At 38.5% G+C, this 24805-nt stretch overlaps 1 protein-coding gene across 5 annotated transcripts in view; it reads right to left on the bottom strand.

Moving 5' to 3' along the window:
* FAM184A (family with sequence similarity 184 member A) overlaps positions 1-24572 on the bottom strand; it is a 66129-nt gene extending 41557 nt beyond the window's left edge. For 2 of the 5 annotated variants that reach the window (XM_058172973.1, XM_058172988.1), the window contains exons 1-4: positions 23992-24572; positions 12176-13030; positions 6441-6576; positions 4215-4396 (exon numbers count right to left, since the gene is read on the bottom strand). In XM_058172973.1, coding sequence (XP_058028956.1) covers positions 4215-4396; positions 6441-6576; positions 12176-13030; positions 23992-24162 — 1344 coding nt within the window. In that variant the 5' untranslated portion in view covers positions 24163-24572. The remainder of the gene's footprint in view (positions 1-4214; positions 4397-6440; positions 6577-12175; positions 13031-23991) is intronic. The other 3 variants (XM_058172954.1, XM_058172981.1, XM_058172964.1) reach the window with 2 other exon arrangements.
* Positions 24573-24805: the final 233 nt, after the last annotated feature.

Below are 24805 nucleotides of genomic sequence, written 5' to 3'. Positions count from 1 at the left end.
TTCCTAAGGCATATACAGACTTGGCTGAAGCATTTAGCGAGGAGGAATGCAGCATCCTCCCTCCTCATCGGCCCACGGATTGTGCCATTGAATTAGAACCGGGAGCCAAGTTACCACAACCCAGGATGTACTCCATGACGCCTGCTGAAATGACTGAGCTGAGGAAGAACCAACCTAGCCAGGGAGTTCAATACCTACCCCCTACCACTAATGAAAGATTTGCTGAACCACCTGTCAAAAGGCAAAATTTTCACCAAGATCTAAGAGAAGCCTACTACTGGGTCCGCATAAGGGAGGGGGATGAATGGAATACTGCTTTTAACTGGCTCCTGGGCAGTTTCCAATTCCGGGTCATGCTGTTTAGACTTCAAGGGGCCCCCGCAGTCTTCATGCAACTGATCAAGGAAGTTCTGCATGAGCACCTATATAAGGGGGTCCTTGTTTACCTGAACGATATTCTTATATTCAGCAAAAATATGGGAGAGCATATCAAATTAGTCAGGCAAGTGCTGAAAAAACTCCTAGCGGCCAAACTTTACGCCAAGCTGTCAAAATGCAAGTTCCATAAGGAGTCCTTGTACTACCTGTGCTACAGGGTGTCAAACCAAGGAATCAAAATGGACCCGGGGAAGGTGAAGGCAGTGCTAGATTGGCAACCTCCATTAACATGTAAGCAACTTCAAAGATTCCTGGGGTTTGCAAATTTTTACAGGCAATTCATTCCTTCCTTTGCCGAGGTTGCTCTCCCCTTGACGGAATTATTAAAAACCGGTCTGTCTCCCACCAAGCCAAAACCTAGCTAACCCTAGCTTGGACAATGGACTGTCAAAAGTCCTTTGAGCAGTTAAAACGCCTATTTGCAATATAACCAATCCTCCAACACCCTGACCCAAATAGACAAATAAACCATTTGTAGTCCAGGCTGACGCTAGTGATGTGGCGGTGGCGGCTATTCTAATGCAAAGGAATGCCCAAAACGAACTAATGCCCTGTGCTTATGTATCAAAAAAATTAATGGACATGGAGCGCAGATGGGCGTCATAGGAGAAGGAGGCTTTTGCGGTGCAATGGGCTTTCCTGTCCTGGAGACATTTCCTAGAGGGGGTTAAGGAGCCTTTCGAAGTGTGGACTGACCACAAAACCTTGAGGCACTGAAGACCCTTGGAAACTTTCCCCCAAGCAGATATGCTGGGCTCAGTATTTCAAGCATTTTAACTTCAATCTGAAATAAATTCCAGGGGGGAAAAAACCTATTAGCTGACGCCTTATAGAGGAAGCCCCAATTTGATAGCCGATGGGAAGAAGTAGTTCACGCCATGATCTTTGAAACCCAACCAGCGGCCCAAGCTTGCATTACAGTGCAACCACGCCATGGTTCTGACCTCCCCAAAGACAAGTTGACAGCAGAGCTTAAATTGGCGCTCTCAACCAATGCCTTGTTCAGGGAGAACCAGATGGACCTAACCCTAAGAGACGGAGTGGCTTGGAAGAGGAGTAAGATTTATGTGCCCAGCAGAATGCGACTCAGAGTGCTACAGCGGAATCCTAATTCTCGACTAGGGGGCCACTTTGGATTTTTAAAAACCTTCCATTTGGCTAGAAGACAATTCTGGTGGCCAAGGAAGAAGGCCGACATAGAGGACTATGTTAAAAGCTGCACCACCTGCGCCACCATGAAGTCCAGACCAGGGAAGCTCCCTGGACTTCTCCAGACCGTGGCCAAACCCATGAAGCCCTGGGAGGAGATTCCAATGGACTTCATAGTCGAACTCCTGTACAGCTGAGGGAACAGAGTGATTTGGACTGTCACTGATTTATTCTCCAAACAAGCACACTTCATTGCCTGCAATGGACTACCCTTGACCAAGAAGCTGGCAAAACTGTTTGTGAAGCATATCTACAGACTACATGGGGTTCCAAGGAGAATAATATCAGATCGCGGGGTCCAGTTTACTGCTGCTAAGTTCTGGAAGGAGTTCCTGCGGTCCATTGGGTCATCCCAGGGGCTTAGCTCAGCTTTCCACCCATCCACTAACGGAGCCTCTGAAAAATTGAACATCATGGTTGAACAATACATTAGATATTATATAAATTATCTACAAGAAAACTGGGTGGAGTTATTACTGTTTGCAGAAGTGGCTTATAATAATACAGTACACAGTAGTACTGGGTTGATTCCTTTTCAAATAACTACGGGCATGGATTTTGTGCCGATGCCTAAGTTGCCTAGAGAGCCACCCATTTCCATGTCCCTGACAGAATGGATGATCTAATTAAAAAAGGGTTGGGAGAATACTAAGAAAGCTTTGACTGAGTCGGCAGAAAAATATAAGACCCAGGCCGACAAAACACCGGTCTCTCCAACCACCTTTCCTAATAGGAGATAAAGTGTGTTTGTCAACCAAATACCTAAGATTGAGGTTACCTAGCAAGAAGTTTGGACCCAAATTCATAGATCCCTTCCCTATAGTGAAAGTGATTAACCGAGTGCCTGTCCAACTTAGCCTCCCTCGAATATTAGGGAAAGTGCACCCAGTTTTTCACAGTAGCTTATTGAAACCAGCAAGAGGATCTAACTTAAGGCCCTTACGAGCTGTTTCCCCTCTCCTTTGATAGTACAAGGGGAGACTCATTATGAAATTAAGAAGATCCTTGACTGTAGACGATACAGGAATCGTTTACAGTATTTGGCACACTGGTGAAAAGTTGGGATGTGAATGCTATACTTTAGTAAAGCAATTTCATGATAAATTCCCTGAGAAACCCAAAGGTCCACCTGGAGGGGGGAGAGGGGGTTAAGAGGTTGTTGTGATCCAGGGCCACATAGGTAGTAGTAGATGCAATCAGTTCAAAAACAGACTTTATTAGAACAGCTGAGAATTAACTCATTCTCAAAGTTGTCCAAATTAAATCAAAACAAATTCTTCATAACCCAATTCTTCAGTCTTATCACGAATCTTGGTCTAATTAGGCAAACTGCCAAAGGCTTTTCTTGGCAAAAATTCAAAAGCAGAAGACGCTGACAAGAAATAAATGCAGCAAGACAAAGAGCAAGTCTATCAATGTTTGTTTTCCGACAAAGAGCCCAAACGCCGTTGCTAGTCTTTTAAGCCATATGGGAGGGGCAAATCATCTCTTGGCCCTACTCCCGAGTCATCCTCTTTGCTTCAGCTGCTCTTGCTTTCTGGCAGCTCTTCTCATGCGTGCATTAGGAACAGGCTCCTCCTGTTCCCCTGCCTCACTACTGTCAGCCTCTGGAGGCTCCGGAGTCCGCAATCACTCCCAGATGGCCCTGGCCTCATCTCTGCCTCCAGGACTGACCCATGTTCTTCCTCAGCCTCATCGCTTTCTGACTCCATTGCCAGTTCCATAGGCTGCTGGCAGACCACAAGAGAGGTTATGTACTAGGTGTTAACCCCATCTTTTGTGTTTTGTCTTTTTTATTTTCCAGGGTGTGTTTTCCTCTGCAGTGGGGTGATGCCTGTCAGCTTTGGAAGCCATACTAGGCCGGAAGCTTCCGAGCTGCCACTTTCTCATGTGTGGGAAAGTAGGAAGGGGGATTTAGTAGAGGGTTTGTCTTTAGACATAATAGCATTCTTCCTGTCGGTCAAGGTCAGGCCGATCCTGCATCTGGAGGAGTGGTCGGAGTGCTGTCTCGAGATGGGACGGTTGGCGATTGGAGCATGTGATCAACTGTGGAGTCAGGGGGTGGTTTTGGGGTTTTTTGATTTACTGAGGGAAAACCCGGACCTCTCAGATTCAGGTTTTCCCATATGTGCCAGTTTACCTATCCTAGTAAATAGAACTTTAAAAGATGCTTGCTTTGGAGTTTTTACTTGGAGTGGGGGTTTTTTTCTGGAATGCTGACAGGTTGAAGTTAAAACATTTGAAATAGCAGTTGTATGTTATACCAGATATTGAGATTAAGAAACTGCTAGTGAACACCTTGTACAACTAATGCTTACAACAATGAAATAGCTTTAATTGTATAATAAGTTGTATAAGCAGACTTCAAGATACTACCATAGTTCTTATGTACCAAGATCAAAATTGTGTCATTACAAGTTATGCAGCTTTTATACAAGTGAAGTGATACTTTTGAATATTAAGGTTTTTTTTTTTAAAAAAATGGAGGCCATTTAAAAAGAGAGAACAAATAGTTACATATTTACATATTTCAGTTTTCATTTGTAACCCACCCATGAATATTTTACCTTCTCCAGCGTAAGAAGTTGCTGCCTTTGTCTTTCATCTAAGCTTTGTGTTTTACTGTGTAACACATTTCTTTCCTCTTCCAACTGAGACAATTTCTCCTTTAATCTAGATTTTTCTGATTCCAAATCAGATATTGTCACTTCCTGGGTCATTTGAGTAGCTTGAAGCATTCCAACATGACCTGTAAAAATGAAGTATTAAGTATTTCTGGAATATTAATATTTGTATTTGAATGGCTTCTTATACTGGCCTGGTTCACATAATGTATCAAGCTATAATATGGCTGATTTTGACTTACTGGGTTGTAAGACTATAGGCACTGAAATTTGTAAACACAGATGGTAACTCCAGGTATTGTATGAATTCAGGCATTATTTTATTCAGTGAACAATAACCATTGGCTAAATCCCATTCATTTTGGGACAAATTTGAAAGAGGAGATATTCTGGAATGCCCCACTACAATATTATGCAATGTTAGACTTGGTTCATTGACCAGAAGTACAACAAAAGCAAGCTGAAATCTGAAGCAAGGTGACTTTGCTCCTTTCTGTACATATTTTCATGATTTAACTCCTGATCTCCTACTTGTTTCATAATAAGAGAATCAGTGAATAAAGTTTCTCATAAAAACAGTTGCTTTTAAAAAGAATTAATTCTAGTTACAATACCATCTTATCTGAACCAAAATTGCAATCAGATAAGTGTAGAAAGAAAAACATTTCAGGAGTTCACCTGCCCCCCCCCCACCTCCAGGAAGTATATCTATGATGTTATCACATAAACCTTTCATGATTTAAAGTTGTGAAAAACATACGATATTTTTCTAAATACATTTTCTATATATACTATATATATTTTGCTATTACTCGCTAAACAAAATTGTGTTAGCTGTATAGGAGACTGAAATGCTTATCTTTATAACAGACTGCTTATTTATTAGGTTTCCTATACAATGCAAACCAAATTCTGCTCAAAAAAACCAAGGTGCTATCAAAAAGACATACTTTTCTGGTTTGTTATATACCACACTTTAAAAAAAAATCAATGTCTATGCCTATAATATAATTAGAAACAAATTAAGGCACCAAGAATTTTAGTTTCATTTTTAGAAAAATGTGTCAAAATGACTATAAATTCTTTCAGAATTTAAGTGTAATGAGGCAGCTATCTTAAGCAGTAGTTCCTAGGAAACTGGTGAGATACTGAAAGACAGATCTATGGACATTTTGCAGACATTATGCATCATCTGAATTCCCCTTGTTTCTTCAACTGAGATGGAATACAGTGTCTATTTTTAATGTCTTCAACTGTCAAAACAAATAAAATAGAGAAACTGACAATTTAACATATTAAAGATAAAAAATAAAGGATCCTTTACTCAATCACTTAAGACAAAGGTTGAAAACCTGTGGTCCGTCACATATTAATAATACCCGCAATCTGCCAGATCTAGCTTTGTTAGCTGGAACAGTTGAGAGCAGTATCCAACATCAACATGAACCTTACAGTCTTTCACATATAGTTAGATGTGGGATAATAGTTAATTAGAATAAAATATGGTATATCATTTCATGTACAAAATAACAGGTACCCAAAATCCAATCAGTACTAGGCCATTGTAATAGTCAGATGATAGATACTGAGTCATAATTATTTTAGCTGGCATATTTTATTCAAATGGACTCTTTAAATATTCATTTTTCCATGTTATATACAAATTAACTACATTCTGAATTCTGAGTTCTTAATAATACATTTTATAAGTATCTTGTAAAATTCAAATGTAACATATTTCCAGAAAAACATGAGAAATAATTCCATGTGCTTACAATTCATGAGATTTAACTGTCAGACCATGCTTCCCCAAATTAATGTTTTTCCAGTTATATTGGAATTATAGATTAATATTACCAACATTTCTGTAGAGAGGATATTGGCTAAGTAGGGCTTACGTCATAAAATTGCAATCATCTGCATATTTGCCAGTTGTAAGCCTCATTGAATAACAAACCCTACAGACTGTTCTGGATCTGATATTTTGCCTAAACAATGGAAACAGACTGAAAAAAATAAAATAATTTTTAATAAAAATAAAAAAATGAAGATACTTTTGTATGAAAAAGTTAACATTTGTCTTACGCATCAAATATTACCTAGGAACAAACATTTTAACTATAACTTAAAATGGATTATATACAAAGCAATAGAAACATACACACATACTAGCTTTTAGCACTAGGTCTGTGGCTTGTTGTTGTAAGCGTTCTCTTGTAGCTGCTAACTCAATTTCAACCTCTTTGTGTTTGCTTAACAATGACATTTCCTCCTCTTTGACATCATCTAGTTGTTTTTGAAGAGCCTAAGAAAACAGAGAAAATTATTAAAATATATTGTAAATCTATTATAACTGAGGTTATGTGAATGAAATTTACCAGTGCTGGTTGAAGTTGAACACAGAGGGATATTACCAATATATAGAACAAAGGTTCTGTAATTTTCTTACTTATGTATATTTGCATTCATTTTGTCAGTTCTGAAACTTCCATAAGTGCTAGAATAGAATAGAATAATAGAGTTGGAAGGGACCTTGGAGGTCTTCCTTCTTTTCATAAGACTAGACATATCCAGTTCAGCAACTGTTCTTTATATATTTTATCCTCAAGTCCCCTAATCATCTTTGTAGCTCTTCTCTGCACTCTTTCTAGAATCTCGCTCTATGACTTTTGCATAGAAGTCTTACATATTCTCTTTTGATAACAAAGATATTCTGGTAAATGTGCATAAATTACATTATACACAATAGTACCTGTGATTAGTGAAAAATGTGTGCATATGTACTATATAGTGAATTGGACCCAAGATCTATTATTAAAAATAAAAAATTTAATAGCACTATTCTGCATCAAATTGGAAAATACATGAAATGTTATGTCAATTCTAAAGTAGTTGCTATGTTTCACGTTAGAGATTATGCAAGATTTTATTTAAATGCTTATTCAAATAGAAAAAAGACCCTGGATTTATTTCATTTTTCTGATATTGCCTTTTAGAGAAGGGGTCTCCAACCTTGGTCCCTTTAAGACTTGTGAACTTCAACTCCCAGAGTCCCTCAGCCAGAAAAGCTCACTGAGGAACTCTGGGAGTTGAAGTCCACAAGTCTTAAAGGGACCAAGGCTGGAGTCCCCTGTTTTAGAGGAATATTTTCTTCAAATCTTGGCTGTGTTTTAGTAATACAAAACCCTACAAAAGCCATTTAAAAAATATATTGTGTGGAATCTGATAAATGTCCCCCCAATTGCGAACTAATTTCATATGCAAAAGAAGGAAAAAGTTTTTCAATGGTTTTCCACCTTCCTGTGTAGCCCTATTGCAATCTCAGATGCAAAATAATCTCATTGAAAGCAAAACAGAAAGATACAAAGGAAGGATAAATTGCTGAAAATACAGCAATTTTATTCTTCTACTGACAGAATAAAAAGCTGGATTACACTTTGTAATTGTAGCATTATAAAATATTATAATTTTATAATAATATTATAAAAGAAATACACTGAAAGAGTAAATTATGAAGAGATTAGATAATACCAAAATTCCAAAAGCTGTTGGATAAATCAAACAGGTTCATTAAGAGAGAATTCCTTAAAACAGGACTCAGGTGCCGTCAACAGGGCCTGGTGACCCAACGGCAGGTTGACCAGGGTTCGCAGGGTCTGGGATGGCCAGCAGCCCATTGGCCTTACCCAATGCCTATGAAACCCCCTCCCTTGAAGGATACTTTTGTTGGGGACTCAGACCGTCTGGCTCTGTCTTTAAGCCAGGTGATCAGCCACATGGATTGCTACAGTGGACAATGGTTGTTGTGGTGACAGTGGTATTGGAGAGGGAGGCGGCTGAGTGGGTGGCATCTCTGCCTAATGAGCATGCTGGTGAGCTAGTGGACATTGGGCTTTTTCTGGAGGCGCTACGGGCCCGATTCGAAGACCCGTTTGCATACTATTACATGCAGTCATTTTCATGACTTTCAACATTAATATCTTTTATTTTCAGAAGAGAAAAAATACCACCCACTGTTTCATCTAGCATTTGCATGTAAAATTTCCCCATTTTTACTAAATATTCTACCAAATTAGATATATTTATCAACTTGATATATTTTATCATTTATATATAATATCCTTGGTCTTTGATATTCTGATTTTTACACGCATGCTATTTATTGCATTAAAAAATCTAGCTTTTTAGATTTCTACAATCTGCATACCAAAATACAAATACACATTTACACAGCTAACACATCTCACCACAAATGTTCATTATATATTTATCCACAAATCCATTAAATAAACAAAAGCCATTACACATCCTTGTCTTACTTTGTTGGCTAGTAAGAAACCATTTGCAAAGTATTATTTTTATGTCTGATATTTTTAGTATATTCAGCAATTAATGATTGATTCACATAATTCATGTAAAATATCAACAATTCAAGCCTATTCACTGCATCATATGCTTTCTTTAAATCAACAAATGTACCTAAACGTTCTCATATTAATGCATTTCTTAGTATCTTTCTAAAGAGCAAAAATCTAGTCTACACACATCGCTTACACATTTCATTACTCTACATATCCTACACAGTGTATTTCACAGTTTTTAATCATAACTTTCAATCATAATTCTTCAGGCATCGTTCCAGGCAGCCTTAATAAAATAACCGCATTATGGTTTTTCATTTATTCTTGGTGTTATCCTTTGTATTAGTCAACTATAATCAGCCATATTGGACTTAATTCTCACTAGCATAGATAAAATGATAGAAGGTGTTGAAGCTACAGGAACCTTGGGGGCAAGTGATCACGCAGTATTGGAATTCAACATTATGCAAACACAAGTAGTAGAACAAAGTCAGACTAGAGTCTTGGACTTTAAGAGAACTAATTTCAATAAACTTAGAGAGAGCTTGAGAAGGATTCCATGGATGAGAATCCTCAAGGGGAAAACAACTCAAGAAGCTTGGGAAATTTTGAAAAGTGAGATTATAAAAGTCCAGTCTAGCACAATACCAATGAAGCAGAAAAATAATAGATCTTAAAAGAAACCAGCATGGATGCATAAAAAACTATCTGACAAATTGAAAGACAAAAAGGACAAGTATAAAAAGTGGAAAGAGGGGCAAATAACTAAGGCAGAATATCAGCAAATAGCCCGAGCCTGTAAAGATGAAGTAGGAAAGCTAAGGCTCACAAACAAAGGCTAGAGAACAAAAGTAAAAAATAACAAAAAAAGCTTCTTCCAACATGTTAAAAACAAGAAAAAAGTCAAGGAAACAATTGGCCCATTGCTGGGAGAAAGTGGCAAGAAGGTGACAAGCAACAGGGAGAAAGCAGATCTACTTAACTCATTTTTTGCATTTGTCTTTACACAAAAGGAAAAAACAATCCAACCTATCAAAAACAGCACCACAAAAAACAGATTAGGAACACAAGTTAAAGTAGGGAAAAAATAGTAAATGAACACCGCTCTACCCTAGACGAGTTCAAATCACCAGAACCAGATGGATTACACCTCAAGGTTCTGAAGGAACTGGCAGACGAGATCTCAGAACCACTGAACTATATCTTTCAAAGATCCTGGAGCACAGGGGAACTGCCAGAGGACTGGAAAAGAGCTGATGTAGTTCCCATCTTCAAAAAAGGAAAAAAACAGATCCAGGAAACTACAGACCTATCAGCCCGACCTCAATACCAGGGAAGATTCTGGAAAAGATAATCAAGCAATGAATCACCAAACACCTAGAAGCAAACAAAGTAATAACCAAAAGCCAACATGGGTTTGTCAAAAACAGATCACGCCAGATTAATCTCATTGCATTCTTTGACAAAATTAGTGGATTAGAGGAATGCTTTCGATATAATTTACTTGGACTTCAGTAAAGCATTTGATAAAGTAGACCATAACCTACTACTAGATAAAGTAGAAAAATGTGGGTTAGACAGCATCACCACCAGATGGATTCGTAACTGGCTGACCAACCGCATTCAACGTGTAGTCCTCAATGGAACTACATCCACATGGAGGGAAGTATGCAGTGGAGTACCTCGAGGCTCTGTTTTAGGCCCAGTACTCTTCAACATCTTCATCAATGATTTGGATTAGGGGATAGATGGGAAACTCATCAAATTTGCAGATGACACCAAGCTGGCAGGAATAGCCAACACTCCAGAAGATAGGCTCAAGATACAGAAGGATCTTGACAGACTTGAACATTGGGCGCTATCTAACAAAATGAAATTCAACAGTGAAAAAAGTAAGGTTCTACATTTAGGCAAAAAAACAAAAACCAAAATGCACAGGTACTGTATAAGTGGTACCTTGCTCAATAGTAGTAACTATGAGAGGGATCTTGGCATCCTAGTGAACAACCATTTAGATTATGAGCCAGCAGTGTGCAGCAGTTGCCAAAAAAGCCAACATAGTTCTGGGCTGCATAAACAGAGGGATAAAATCAAGATCACATGAAGTGTTAATACCACTTTTTAAAGCCTTGGTAAGGCCACACTTGGAATATTGCATTCAGTTTTGGTCGCCACGATGTAAAAAAGATGTTGAGACTCTAAAAAGAGTGCAGAGAAGAGCAACAAAGATGGTTAGGGGACTGGAGGCTAAAACATATGAAGAATGGTTGCAGGAACTCTGTATGTCTAGTTTAATGAAAAGAAGGATTAGGGGAGACATGATAGCAGTGTTCCAATATCTCAGGGGTTGTCACAAAGAAGAGGGAGTCAAGCTATTCTCCAAAGCACCTGAGGGTAGAACAAGAAGCAATGGATGGAAAATAATCAAGGAGAGAAGCAACTTAGAACTAAGGAGAAATTTCTTGACAGAACAATTAATCAGTGGAACAACTTGCCTGCAGAAGTTGTGAATGCTCCAACACTGGAAATTTTTAAGAAAATGTTGGATAGCCATTTGTTTGAAATGGTATAGGGTTTCCTGCCTGGGCAGGGGGTTGGACTAGAAGACTTCCAAGGTCCCTTCCAACTCTGTTATTATGTTATGTTATAAATAGCCTTCTTCCAATTGTCAGGTACAGATACAAACTTTACACCTTTAGTAAAGTCACAGCCATTCCCTAAACACAACAGTTCCATATTGTAACTTTTATCCAATTTGTGTTTTTATTTGGTAAGCATTTTTAATCAAGTGACATTTATAGCATTGTATTTCAGTTCCATTCTTCAATGTGCTATTATTTCCATAAAAATATTTATTCCAAGAAAAATTGGGAAAAGATATGGACAACAAAACTTAATTTTAAACAAATAAAAATATTTTGATTTGTGCACATGTGCATATGTATGTGTGTATATACATACACTAACATTTTAACTTCCATCAGAGAAGATGCCCAAGAAAGACAACTTGCGCACATAAAGGAAAAGGTGGAATGTACAGTACATGCAATAAAGAACAATAATTATATAAAAGTTCCAGATGTAATGAGGGAAAATCTACTCCTTCACTTAGATTAGAGAAACAAGACTTTCCCTACTTGATTTCTTCTACTGTGGCCTCTAAAGCCACTCCTTTAGCTCAGTAGATGTTATAAAACAGAACAGAACGTTTAGTGGCTCCTGCAGGGAAGGGAAAGGATATTAGAACCAAAATTACTTCCACAATGAGCTCTAAAAATCTAAACCATTAATTTTAACAGAACACTAACTATTTCAGTTGCCTTTGGCCTTCACTATTAGAAGAAAAGCTACTGCAGTTTCATATAGAAAAGCAAACTTTGTCACAGCTCTAAATAAAATGGGAAGAAATTACTTGGTTTGTCAATCTATTACAGGTAAACTAATCTGATTTTACACCCAGCTGAACAACATGAAACTTCGTCAACATCAATCTAACAACTGTATTTATTTATTGTTAAAGAAACAGCATAATAATTATCTCACCTGTGCACTGTTTTCTGAGGTACTCAGAGCCACTTGAAGCTTCTGGCATTTTTCTCGAAGAGCCCCTGCTTCATCCTGAGCCATTTGCAACTCAGTTTTAAGCTTCCCCAGATTTTTTCGTATAACTGATTCTTGGCTCTGAAATTCTTTTCTTAGTTCTACTTCCTTTTCTTTGCACGCTTTCAGGCTTTCAGCTGTAAACATTTGTGATCTTTTCATAGTATCAAGTTCATGTTCATAGAAAGATTGAGCTTTGCTGAGTTTACCTTCATAGTCCTCAATAAGCTTTTTTCTTTCTATTCTTAGCTCTTCTAATTTAACATTCAACTGTTCCACATCCTGCCTGTGCAATTCTTCCATTTTTTCCTGACCTTTGCTTAAACTAACATTTTGATTTTGATGTGTCTTCATAAGGTCTTGGACCTCAAGTCTATGTGCAGCTTTCAGCTCTTCAAGAGCTGAACGTTTATCCTTCTCAAACTGTAACTGCAGTTGTATAAAACTTCGTAATCTTTCTTCAAATTTCTTTCTAATTTCTTCCACTTCACGTGACATAGTTACAACACGCTGGACATGTTGAGCTTCTGCACAGAGTTGCATATCCTCAACTCTATCCTTATAAGCCTCAAATTCTGTTAAGGCTTGATGCTTCATCTTTTTGTGATCTTCTAAAGACTCTTCTAAAACCTGGATTTTTCTTTTTAGATCCATTTCTTCAGAAACTTTACTCTTATATTGCAAAATCTTTTCTCTGGTTTCTGCAAGAATTTGTTGAATTTCTTCTTCGTGAGCATCCTTGAGTGCTTGCATAGCAGCTTCATGTTCATCATTTTTTGTGTTCAAAGCATATATTACCTGCATATATGAATATATAAAGATATTTTCTTATAAATTATTTCCAAATAATACAATTATGAGAAACTGGTGCAGTTCAGAATAACACAAAAATATATTAGTACACAAGATTAATGATTATTTTCTAATTAATATATAATGGGCAGCAAAATTATGTTAAAATGCAATATGTTAAATATGTTATATCATTTCTTAAATCTGTGTACTAGAGCTGCTAAATTACACATAAATTGAGGAAATACATTTAAACCTATCTGTGTACTTGAACCAGAAAGCAAATAAAAAAAACATTCTCCATAGATCAGGTCTGGGCAGAGACTGGCCAGAAGTCAATACTGAGACTTCTCTATGATGCAAATCCTATGAAGCACCTAAGCAGAAAACTGACAATTGAACATGATATATTTATCTTTTTATCTGGCCATCTGATTCTCAAATGACTCTGAAGAGCCTGCAACTAGGAACCAATATATACCAAAAAGCATATAAAAGATACAACAGACTGAAAGAGCAGAGTATTCAAAACCAAACCAAACCAAACCAAACAGGCAAAGCAACAAAAGGGGACTCTACCATCACCTTGTCTCCAACATCTGGGAGAACAAGGTTTTAAATAGTTTCCCTGAATAACATAAGTGGGGGGGGAGCACACAGATCTCTGGGGGAGGGGTCTGTCATTCTATAGGGCAGGAACTGTAATGACAGTTTGTGGCATTTAATTGATAGACACGAAGAGCATCTACCTTGCTAGACTATACTACTGGGCAGAGATGACAGGAACTGTTCCTCATATAGCCAAGCCCTATACCTGAAGGGCTTCAAAAGGTGATAACCACTATCTTGAATTGTACCCAAAAGCCGAAAAATGAAGCCCCTCAATCTTGTAAGGATTGATCACAAGTCTGTTCCTACATTTCTTATGACAATAATCATACCAACTTAAAATATTTGGTTTCTCAGTCTTTAGAAGCATCAATTACCATGTTCATTACAACTGATAAGGCATCTGATAATTTAATACTATAACAGATGATATAAGTTAACCTACAGAATACTACAGCAAGTTGCCTAGAACATTTAGTGTACTTCCTGCAGGAGAATAATATAACCTAAGAGGGCCACTTGCACTTTATTTACATCTTAAACAGCCACTCCCCCATTCTTCAAGGCTATGTAAAATTGGTAAATCCATTGCAAGGATTGATGTTTATTAGCCCTGTTAGTCTCTTATCAGTAATGTTTCTAGTTCTTCATCACATTTGAATTCATATTAAGAAAATTATCAGAGAGAACGTGAATGAGAGAAAGAGTGATCTAAATGAAAAGCAGTGGAGTAAAGGGGTAAGTGCCCAAATACCCGTATCTGACATAGTGCTTTATATTTTCTAAATCAGAAAAATGAATCATTTTGTAGATATTCATCAAAATATCCACACATGAAAATATGTAATGAAAACCTGTTTTAACAAACTGGTAGATCTCACTAAAAAACCCTGGGCCTGACAAATCTACTATTAAGCAAAATGGTCGCTAACCACATGACTATGATTGTGCTGTTTGGTTGGAAAAGAGACAAGACTAGTTAATTTATAATTAAGGTCTGTGAGTCATAGAATCAAGCTATAATATTGAGGTTCTCTTGTGCAAAGATTTTCTCCTTTCTTACCTACTGCAATGATGGTGGAGTTTGCTGCCTATTTATACGCATTAACCTGCTTTGCTAGCTTTGGTGGGGATGTAGTTTCCTCCATGGTGGTTCTTACATTTTTTATTTCTGTTTGATTGCTTGTCTGGTGCTGATCTCTGCTTATCTGAATGTTAACTGTTGGAGGAGATGTGTACTAGTCTTTTTGTTTCCTTCCTAGATTTTTGTATTGCCTCTTTTGAATAGTGTGTGAATGTAAATACTTCCCCTGTCAAGTCATGTCCAATTCTAGGGGGCGATGCTCATCCCCATTTCTTAACTGAAGGAACCAGTGTTGTCCAAAGACATTTCCCTGGCCATGTGGCCAGCATGACTATACACCAAAGGCACATAGGAACGCTGTTACCTTCCTACCGAATTGGTACCTATTTATCTACTCACATTTGTATGCTTTTGAACTGCTAAGTGGGCAGGAGCTGGGGCAGGTAACAGGAGCGTACCCTGTTGTGGGGCACAGGGGTTGCAAAACCAGTCTTTAACCATTGAGCCATCACACACACCCCACCTTTGATGTGAATAGTGTGTGAATGTGGCTTATCTCTGTATGGTTATTAATGGTTAATTTGTCTGAATGCTAAGCTTCTGGGAATTCTCTAGCATCTTTTAGATTTGGCTTGATCGAAGACGCTAATAGTTTTCCAAATAAAACTGTAGTAGAATATGTTATATTGATTAAGATTCTTATATTCCTCTGTTAGTTTTATACTCCTTTATGCTTCTGCTTGCTTGCATACCACAAGAAAATAAAATCCAAAATAAAATGCAGAGTGACTTCATACATTTCTGAAATATTTATATCTTTTTCCAAATATAGGTAGCCTTTCATTAACAACCATTGGCTTAGTGACAGTTCAAAGTTACAACAGCACTGAAAAAAGTGACATGACCATTGCAGCTTCCCCATGGTCACATGATCAAATCTTGCAACTAGCATTTATTGATGATGGTTGATATGTCCCATGGTCATGGGATCACCTTTTGCGATCTTCTGACAAGCAAAGTCAATGGGGAAACCAGATTCACTTAACAAACATATTACTTACTTAACAACTGCCTTGCTTATCAATGCAAATTTTGGGCTCAGTTGTGGTCATAAGCCAAGGACTACCTGTATCTATATCTATCTAATAACAAGCAATATATATTTCTCATTTCTTCAAAAATATTTTAGTCCAATAATGTCAAATACTGTGAGGCTGGCAGGCTTAAAAAACAAGAACTACATGGATTCTGCTCTTTTTTCCTGGTAGGCAATCTAATAGAATTATGAAGCCTACAGTAGTAATTCACCCACATAACATATATGCATAAAGCAGAATTATTCTCAATTTCTTTTTCACCCCTCCCCCCAATGGACTCAAGAGGTTCTTCTGTCATGGACCTATTTCCTCCTTAACTGTCTTATCACTGTCAAGTATTCCATCAAAATAAAGGTACATCGGAAAAATATTCTAACTGCATTTTAAAGGCACTTAGAACTATTTCTGTCTCTCAACTTTTAATTGGTGGAGGGTGGAATAAATTCAAAGCTACTGTAAATGAGGGTTAGAATAGCAATTAAAGTATGCTATGAAAGGGCCGGTTTAGCTCACGCTGGTAAAGCCTGTTATTAAGAACACAGTAGCCTGCAATTACTGCAGGTTCGAGCCCGGCCCAAGGTTGACTCAGCCTTCCATCCTTTATAAGGTAGGTAAAATGAGGACCCAGATTGTTGGGGGGGCAATAAGTTGACTTTGTAAAAATATACAAATAGAATGAGACTATTGCCTTATACACTGTAAGCCGCCCTGAGTCTTCGGAGAAGGGCGGGGTATAAATGTAAACAAAAAAAAAAAAAAAAAAAAAAAAGAGGATATGATGAAAAAAAGGAGGACATTGACTGATACTTTTTAAAAAATTAAATGCTAACCCCAACTAAAAATAATTATAGCAGCAATGAGTAATGTTAGTATTTCATCAACCAATATAGACACTCTATTCACAAGAACACTTTTCTCTCACATACACACATAGCTGCTAGTCTTTCACAAGGCACTAAAGACTTGACTGTTCCCTCAGGCATTTGGATCTCGAGGTTAAGCAAATTCTGCTGGTTGACTAATTTTATTGGTGTTTTTCTTGTGTTTTTAAACTTTACTTATTTATGGTCAATGACCAGCAAAGTAGTTACAACACTAAATAAAACATCTAAAAGCGGGTTCAAATAAAATGAAAGGAATAAAACCCTAAGGACCTGCTAGTTAAAATTTTACATTAAGAAAATAAGCAAAATAAAATGAAACAAAATAGGTAGTATCAATACATTTAAAGATTAAAGGAAGATTTTCATTATATCTTTCTAAGATTTAGATATATTAAGCTTTCTGCATGCACTAACTTCACATAAATATTTCATAATTCTGTGATAGTGGGATTCCAATCTGACAGCAGAAATTAACTACCTCTCCCTAATTAAAACAATCTTTACAAGAATGAGTTATAGATATATTAGTGTATAGCACGGGTCCTCGAACTACAGCCCACCAAAGCCATTAACTCAGCCTGCACAGGACCATGAGGCTGCCTGCTTACAGCACCCCACCCACCCACTGGCCTTCACCCTTTGGCCGAGTGCAGGACTTACCTTTGCAAGCCCCGTGGGCTGGAACTGGAAGATAAGGCTAACATTTTTGGCCTGCAAAGTGTTATTGGAGTTCGGGGAGGCCAAAAACAGGGGATGTAGACGTTGTCAGGCCTGGAAACCATACTAGACTTAGGGTTCCAGACGCTGCCACATTTTTCCCCTGAGGGGAAGAAGGGGGGTTGAGGGTTATGGTAACATTCTTCAAGCGGTCAAGGTCGGACGGTGTTCACATCTGCAGGAGGAGTGGCGAGAAGATATTCGAATGAACTGGGAGAATGTGGGACCATGTGACCAGCAAAGGGGTTAGGGGGGTGGGACTCTTGGGGTTTGTATAACTGGGAAAAGAATCCGGAAGTTCAGTTTTGGAATTTCACTCATCGTGTGCCAGTTTCCTCATGCTAGTAAAGAACTCTGAAAGACAATGGCTTCTGAGTTTTTTTTTATGCAGAAGACGTTTTTCTGGAACCTTGACAGACGTCCTGGGAGGCCAAAAACAGTCCATTTTTGGCTTCCCCCAGAAGTACTCTGAAGGGCAAAAACAGGGTGCAAAGAGGCCTCCTGGCGCATCCACGCACCCCATTTTTGACCTCACCCGCCTTCAGAAGAGAGATAGAGAGAAAGAGAAAGACAGAGAGAAAGAAAGATAGACAGAGAAAGAGATAGATAGATAGAGATAGAGATAGATAGAGATAGATAGAGAGATAGAGAGAGAGAGAGATATGTGTTGATTATAAGCTCCTTGGGGCTGAGAAGAATTGCTGCAAAACTGAGTTTCCTGAAGTGGACCACTAGACTCCTAAACAATTTAAAAAACGATCTAGTAAAAAGAAAAGTCAACCAAGAGAGCACCATGCAAACAAAAGCAAATAAAACACCCCCAGGAGCAAAACAAATTAAAGTCTAATTTGTGTGTATTGTTTAATGGACTGCTAAATTCACCACACCCACCCAGTCACATGACTACCTAGCCACGCCCACCCAGCCGGTCCAGCCCCCCAACAGCCTGAGAGACCATGAAATGGCCCCTTGTTTAAAAAGTTTGAGGACCCCTGGTGTATAGGTACTCATAAAATGAATGGTGCCATTTAGACATTTACTCATGCATTGGTTACTTTACTGTTCAATTATTGCAATGCGCTCTACATGGGGTTGCTCTCGAAGACCACACAGAAGCTACAGATGGTTCAAAGTGGTGCAAGCAGTAAGAGGGGCCTTTTGGTGTGGGCAGTTATCACTGAACTACATAGTTGCCAGTTGGTGTCTGAGTGCAATTAAAGGTGCTGGTTATTACCTCTAAAGCCTTGTGTGGCATAGGGCCTGGATAATGGGAGACCACTTGACTTTGCTTATCTTGCCATTCTAGTACATTCCAGCAGAGTAGATGCCCTTCCATTAAATATTTCCATTTTGTGGGACCTAGGAAGTGTGCCTTATATGTTGCAGCCCCCTCCCTCTGAAATAGCATCCCTTCAGAGAGAAGGATGGTGCTCTATCTCCTAGGGTTCCAAAATGCTTAGAAAACTGGTTTTGATTCCTGTCTTGGAGTTGATGTTTGTTATTTGTATAATGGCCCCTATATCTTTTATGGATTTTGTTATTAGAGCATTTGAGTTTGGGCTTCCTATTGATTTAATATTTTTAGTTTTTATGTGCCTTTTTAGTTTTGTGTCCCACCCACAGTTGGGTGGCCAATAAATTTAAAGTTTATTATGGCCACATGGCAATTTCTCTCATGAAATGGCGTTTATTTCCTTTTGTAAATTGGGAACATTCCTTTTCAATCTTGGGCATTTGTTATGTAGATTATTATATATCGTTGTCATTTGAACTTTTTGTAAATCTCCCAGAGTCATTGCTATGAGATTGACAGCCATTTTCTATAAATCATTCAAATAAAGGAATAAAGGATAAACAAAAATTGATTTCTTTCTTTGCACCCACCACATAGGCGGGATGTTTAGCTTTTTTTTTCTAGCAGGAATCAGTTGCCTTATAACAGACTTTTAAAATTTACGCTGGTAGCTGCCAAGTAAAGGAAGAAAGCCTTGGAATTTTGCCTTAGGGACATCTGATTGTTCTACCTTTTTATTTCCTTCGTGCCCAAGCTTTCTACTTCAATAATAAGCAGACTCCCTCCTGGACATCAGCCAGGTCAGTGCTATACCTGCACATGCTCTTCTGCTTCCAAATCTGATGCCATGAAAAGTCAGGAGAATAGATATACCATATCTGGGCTGTAAAAATCCAGACAACCAAAAGATGGCAGCAAAGAGATAAGAAAGTTTCAATTAACAACTGCCATCTAATCAGATTTCTTGCAGCCCAGAAACTGTTACTCTTTTTTGGTGGTGGTGCGGGGTGTTTTTGAGTTACTTTATGACTACTGTGATCTTTTGGACTAATCTCTGCAGTTGGCAAGACTTTTTGGAAGTATTTTGCCATTGCACCCTTTCAAGAATTCAGCTAGAATGACTGTCCCAAGATCACCCAGCTGGCTTTGTGCCTAAGGCAGGAATACATCTCACAGTCTCCCAGTTTCTAATCTGACATCTTAACTACTATTCCAAACTTGCTATAATATGCTATATAGTAGAGGAAACAAAACACAACTGAAAAAAAAGAGTAAATCAAGCAAATGGTGGAAATAGACAAAAAAATCTGACGGTTCAGCACAGTTCTGACCATTTTATGAAAGATTCTGGATTTTTTTTATACATTAAGCTATGCCACCTAAACTGGATTAACGATATGTATCATTAGTGAGGTCCTGCAGCTTCTTCTGTTCTCCAGTTCCTAGAAGCTTAACCTTATCTAAGGCAATGTAGCATAAAGTAAACCAAATGAGTACCTAAACTGATTCCCTGCAGCATCTGGTGATAGTGGAAAGATTCAATTAGAATATGTGCTGCCTAATGGTACTAGAGACAGTATACACTGGGCTAGCATAGCACAGGCTCCAGTATAACTTTTCATCAAATTCAGGAGAATAAATGGAATAAATATGAAGTGCCAGAAACTCAGTTTCCAATATTGGAATGATTTTATTGTATGACCATGCTTTTAAAGGGATTTTTAAAATAAGCATAAATTATTTACAAGTAATGGATAGTCCTCGACTTACAATCATTTGTTTAGTGACAGTTCAAAGTTACAACAGCACTGAAAAAAGTGACTTATAACTATTTTTCTCACTTGCAACTGTTGCAACTTCCCCATGGTCACATGATCAAAAGTTGGGTGTATGGAACAGCATGTAGTTAGGACGATTGTAGTATCTTGGGGTCATGTGATAACCTTTTGCGATCTTCTGACAAGCGAATTCGATGGGAGAGTCAAATTCATTTATTCATATTACTAACTTAACTGCAGTGATTCGCTTAACAACTGTGGCAAGAAAGGCCATAAAATGGGACAAAACTCATTTAACAACTATCTTGCTTGGAAATGGAAATTTTGGGGTCAATTATGGGCATAAGTCGAGGACTACCTGTAGTCATTGACTTACAACAGGCCAACTCCATTCAAAGTTAGGACCTACTTGAAAAAGGGGACTTGCAATTTGGATGTGAGGTTCTGACCGTTGGATCCCCCCACAACGATCACATGGCTGCACTTCAGACAACTGGTAACACGACTGCATTTACACCATTTGCAATGTCCTATGCTCACATGACCGTGTTTTATAACTGTTTTGCTTAAAAGTGGGACTTACTTTTCGGCAAAATTGTGTCCATAGTTAGCAGCGGTTCATTTAAAAGTGTGCTGATCACTTAAGGACTGTGGCATTACATTTTCAATCATGGCATTCGCTTAATGACTGCCACAAAAAAATAATAAAATCAGGTTGGTCATATGACCAATCAGTTTTATGACTGTTACAACTTTAAGCAGTAATGGCCAGGCTCCATTATGGTCGTAACTTCAGATCTACCTGAAGAGATGGAGAGTGTGCGCAACTTAGGTGTTCTCCTGGATGGGCGGTTGTCTTTTGAAGACCACTTGACGACCGTCTCCAAGAGAGCTTTTTATCAGGTATGCCTGATTCGCCAATTGCGCCCCTTTCTGACCGGGATTCCTAATGCACAGTCACGCACGCTCTTGTTACCTCTCGCCTGGACTACTGCAATGCTCTCTACATGGGGCTCCCCTTGAAGAGCACCCGGAGACTTCAGCTAGTCCAGAATGCGGCTGCGCGGGTGATAGAGGGAGCTGGTCGGAGCTCCCATATAACACCAATCCTGCGCAGACTGCACTGGCTGCCTGTGGTCTTCCGGGTGCACTTCAAGGTGTTGGTTACCACCTTTAAAGCGCTCCATGGCTTAGGACCGGGTTACTTACGGGACCGCCTACTGCCACCGCTTGCCTCCCACCGACCTGTGCGCTCTCACAGAGAGGGACTCCTTCAGGTGCCGTCAGCCAAGCAATGCCGGCTGGCGGCCCCCAGGGGAAGAGCCTTCTCTGTGGGGCTCCTACCCTATGGAACGAACTTCCCCCTGGACTTCGACAACTTCCGGACCTTCGGACCTTTCGCCGCGAGCTTAAGACCTATTTATTTGTCTGTGCGGGACTGGCATAGAATTTTTAGTTGTTTATGGGTTTTAATTTTTTAATTAGTTTTTTGGGATTTTAAATGCATTTTAAATTTGGGCCAAATTTAAATAAGTTTTTTAATTAATGTTTTATTTTATTGTGTATATTTGATTGTTATTTTTATTCTGGTTGTTCAGCGCCCTGAGTCCTTCGGGAGAAGGGCGGTATACAAATTATATTATTATTATTATTATTATTATTATTATTATTATTATTATTATTATTATTATTATTATTATTATTGCTATTGTTATTGTTGTTGTTGTTGTTATTATTATTATTATTGTGGTTTTAAAAAAATGATATGGTATATCAATTTCTCCTCATCACACATTCAATATATTTTGCATTCTAACAACCATTTTAAAAAGTTGCTCAAGAATTTCCACATTATGTAGAGCTTAAAAAATAAAGTTCATATTCTATAGATGCTATGGTATATTACATCTGAATATAGCAAGAATAATCTTATCCAATATTCAATATGAAACAAGAGCTGGTTAGCTGCTTTGGAGAAATGTTTATGTAGGATTTAAAAGTATTCCTCATCCACTCTTAGTCCTAGAAGTTGCATTTGGAGCTGTATTATTTTTGAATCTGACATTTCATATAAGTTTATAAAGGGTTTGTTGACAGCTGCCTCTTTAAAATGTAAAATACAATTGTGAATGGTACTATATTTGCATTAAGAGTATAAATAAATCTGATGAAATCCAATAGTTAAGAAAGAAAATTCAGAGCAATCATCTGCCACTCAAATAAACACAGGCATTTCCTATACCAACAAAAGTTAAAATCATATTTATAAAACAGATTCAACCATTTAAATTATCATTAACCCTTTCTTCAAATACAGCTGCCCCACAATACCAGTGTCATTCAGACATGTTTCATAAAAACAATGCTGAAATTAACATATGAAGCTTGCCATAAAGTGAACAATATTTGTATACATCAAGTTTCTGGAATCTAGTGCCTCCAGATGTGTTGGGAATTAAATATATGGTTGAATTATCTAATGATTATAGCAGCTGTAGTTGAACACATCTGAAGACACAAGGCTTAGGAAGGATGTGTACATTAGTTGAGGTTGATTAATACACTTTTTAACTTTACTAAGCCTATCAAACTATGGTTGGATTATAAAAGCAATTTATATTCTTGAAAAATATTCTTGCAAACTGTCAAGGCATGTCTATATGCAGTATATGCAGTCTCCTACAATGTGTATAGGAAATAAATACATAAAATACATCTTGCATTTATAACCAGGAATATGATTGCTGGAATTTATTACTTGCAATCCTCTGATGACACTTGTTCCAAATTACCTCTAAATGACAAACTATATGAATGCCTTTCTGTAGTAGGTTATGATTATGAAATATTCCCCAAAGAGAACTTTGTAATTCCTTTCTAAAAGGCAAACCTATTTATTTTAATATTTGAAAACTGCCAGGATTTGCATGAATAGCAGTTCTGAAACAAATCAATAGTTGTTAAGCATTATGAGGCTCAACTAGAAAATTCTTGAATCCTTATAAAAAAAACAAGATATGACAGGATAAACAAGTTATTGAAAATGAAAGCGTATTTAGATGCCAATATAAAAGCAACAATAAAATATATGCAATTATGCACCATGACTATCAGGCATACAAGCATACTATCCATTTGTTCATTTTGTCAAATCTCACTACCTTCAGTGGAGTTTATCATCGTGAATAAATCTTAGATTGCAACTTTCATTCGCTCCACCTAATCAGAGGCCATCATATACTGAGTTGGGAGAAAGAAATAGAATCGCAGAGAAGACAAGATCCACTGATAAATAACATAACAGCCACGGTGCGATAAACATGTTAAAAAAAATTTTTTTTGAAAGATTCAGATGTTCAATCAAATGACAATTATTCTCTTTTAACCTATGCAGAGTTTAAAATGCAGAGTTTCAAAATACATACAATAAACAAATGGTGTGAGTGAGCAAAAGAAACACTGAGGAGGAAAAAGCCTTGGGAGGAGGGGGGGACTCTATCCTACCTTGGTTAGCTGAGCTATTTTCTTGCTCATTTTGAGATGGAGATCCTGGTTGTATTCCATGCCGAAATGGGAGGACATCACAGAGGAAGAGCTGGTGTTGAATTTCCCAGCGCTGGTGGAAGAATTGCCGCTGTAATAGTGCTGCTGCCAGCTCATCCCTGGTGTCGCCATCTTTCACAGCAAAGAGACCCCGTTAACGGAGCTGCGGGGGGGGGAGCACCGAGAGGGCGGGGGGAAAGGGAGGATGAAAAGCAAACGTGGGAAAAGGGAAGGAGGGAGGATAGAGACCGGGCACTAGCGCTTCGGGCAAGAAAGGGAAGGTGCCAAATGGAAAGCGGGGCGGTGAAAATACCTCTTCATCCCCTTCCTCCTTTTTTCAGGAGCGCGAGCGCGCGCGTACCCGCACCCACACAAAACCTTAGCTCCTGGCCCTCACTGTCCCTTCATTCAAGCCGAAGTGGTCATTTTAGCCTCTTCTGCTCCGTACGTTTTATTCGGCCGAGAGAAAAAAGGGCCTCTCCTCCCCCGTTTCACCCTGGTGAGGGAGGTGGGTATTTGGAGAGAGAGAGAGAGAGAGAGAAACCCCTCCCCCCCAACCCCCCCCCCGTGAGCTTTTGTTTAACGGGTGTATTAAAAACAGCCCCCTTCAAGACACCTCTCCCGCCCCCCGCCAAGTCCCAGCAGTCCGTATCTTTTCTCCCGTCGAGAGACGGCGTGGACAGGGGGCAGTGGGGAGAAGGCGAGGTGCGGAGGGGGGGGGGAGGAAAGGTGGTCCCCGCTCTTCTTTCACAGGAGCATCGCTCCCCGCGGGACC

Source organism: Ahaetulla prasina, chromosome 1, assembly GCF_028640845.1.
Source record: "Ahaetulla prasina isolate Xishuangbanna chromosome 1, ASM2864084v1, whole genome shotgun sequence".
NCBI classification, from domain to species: domain Eukaryota; kingdom Metazoa; phylum Chordata; class Lepidosauria; order Squamata; family Colubridae; genus Ahaetulla; species Ahaetulla prasina.
This window is presented reverse-complemented; position numbering and strand designations above follow the sequence as displayed.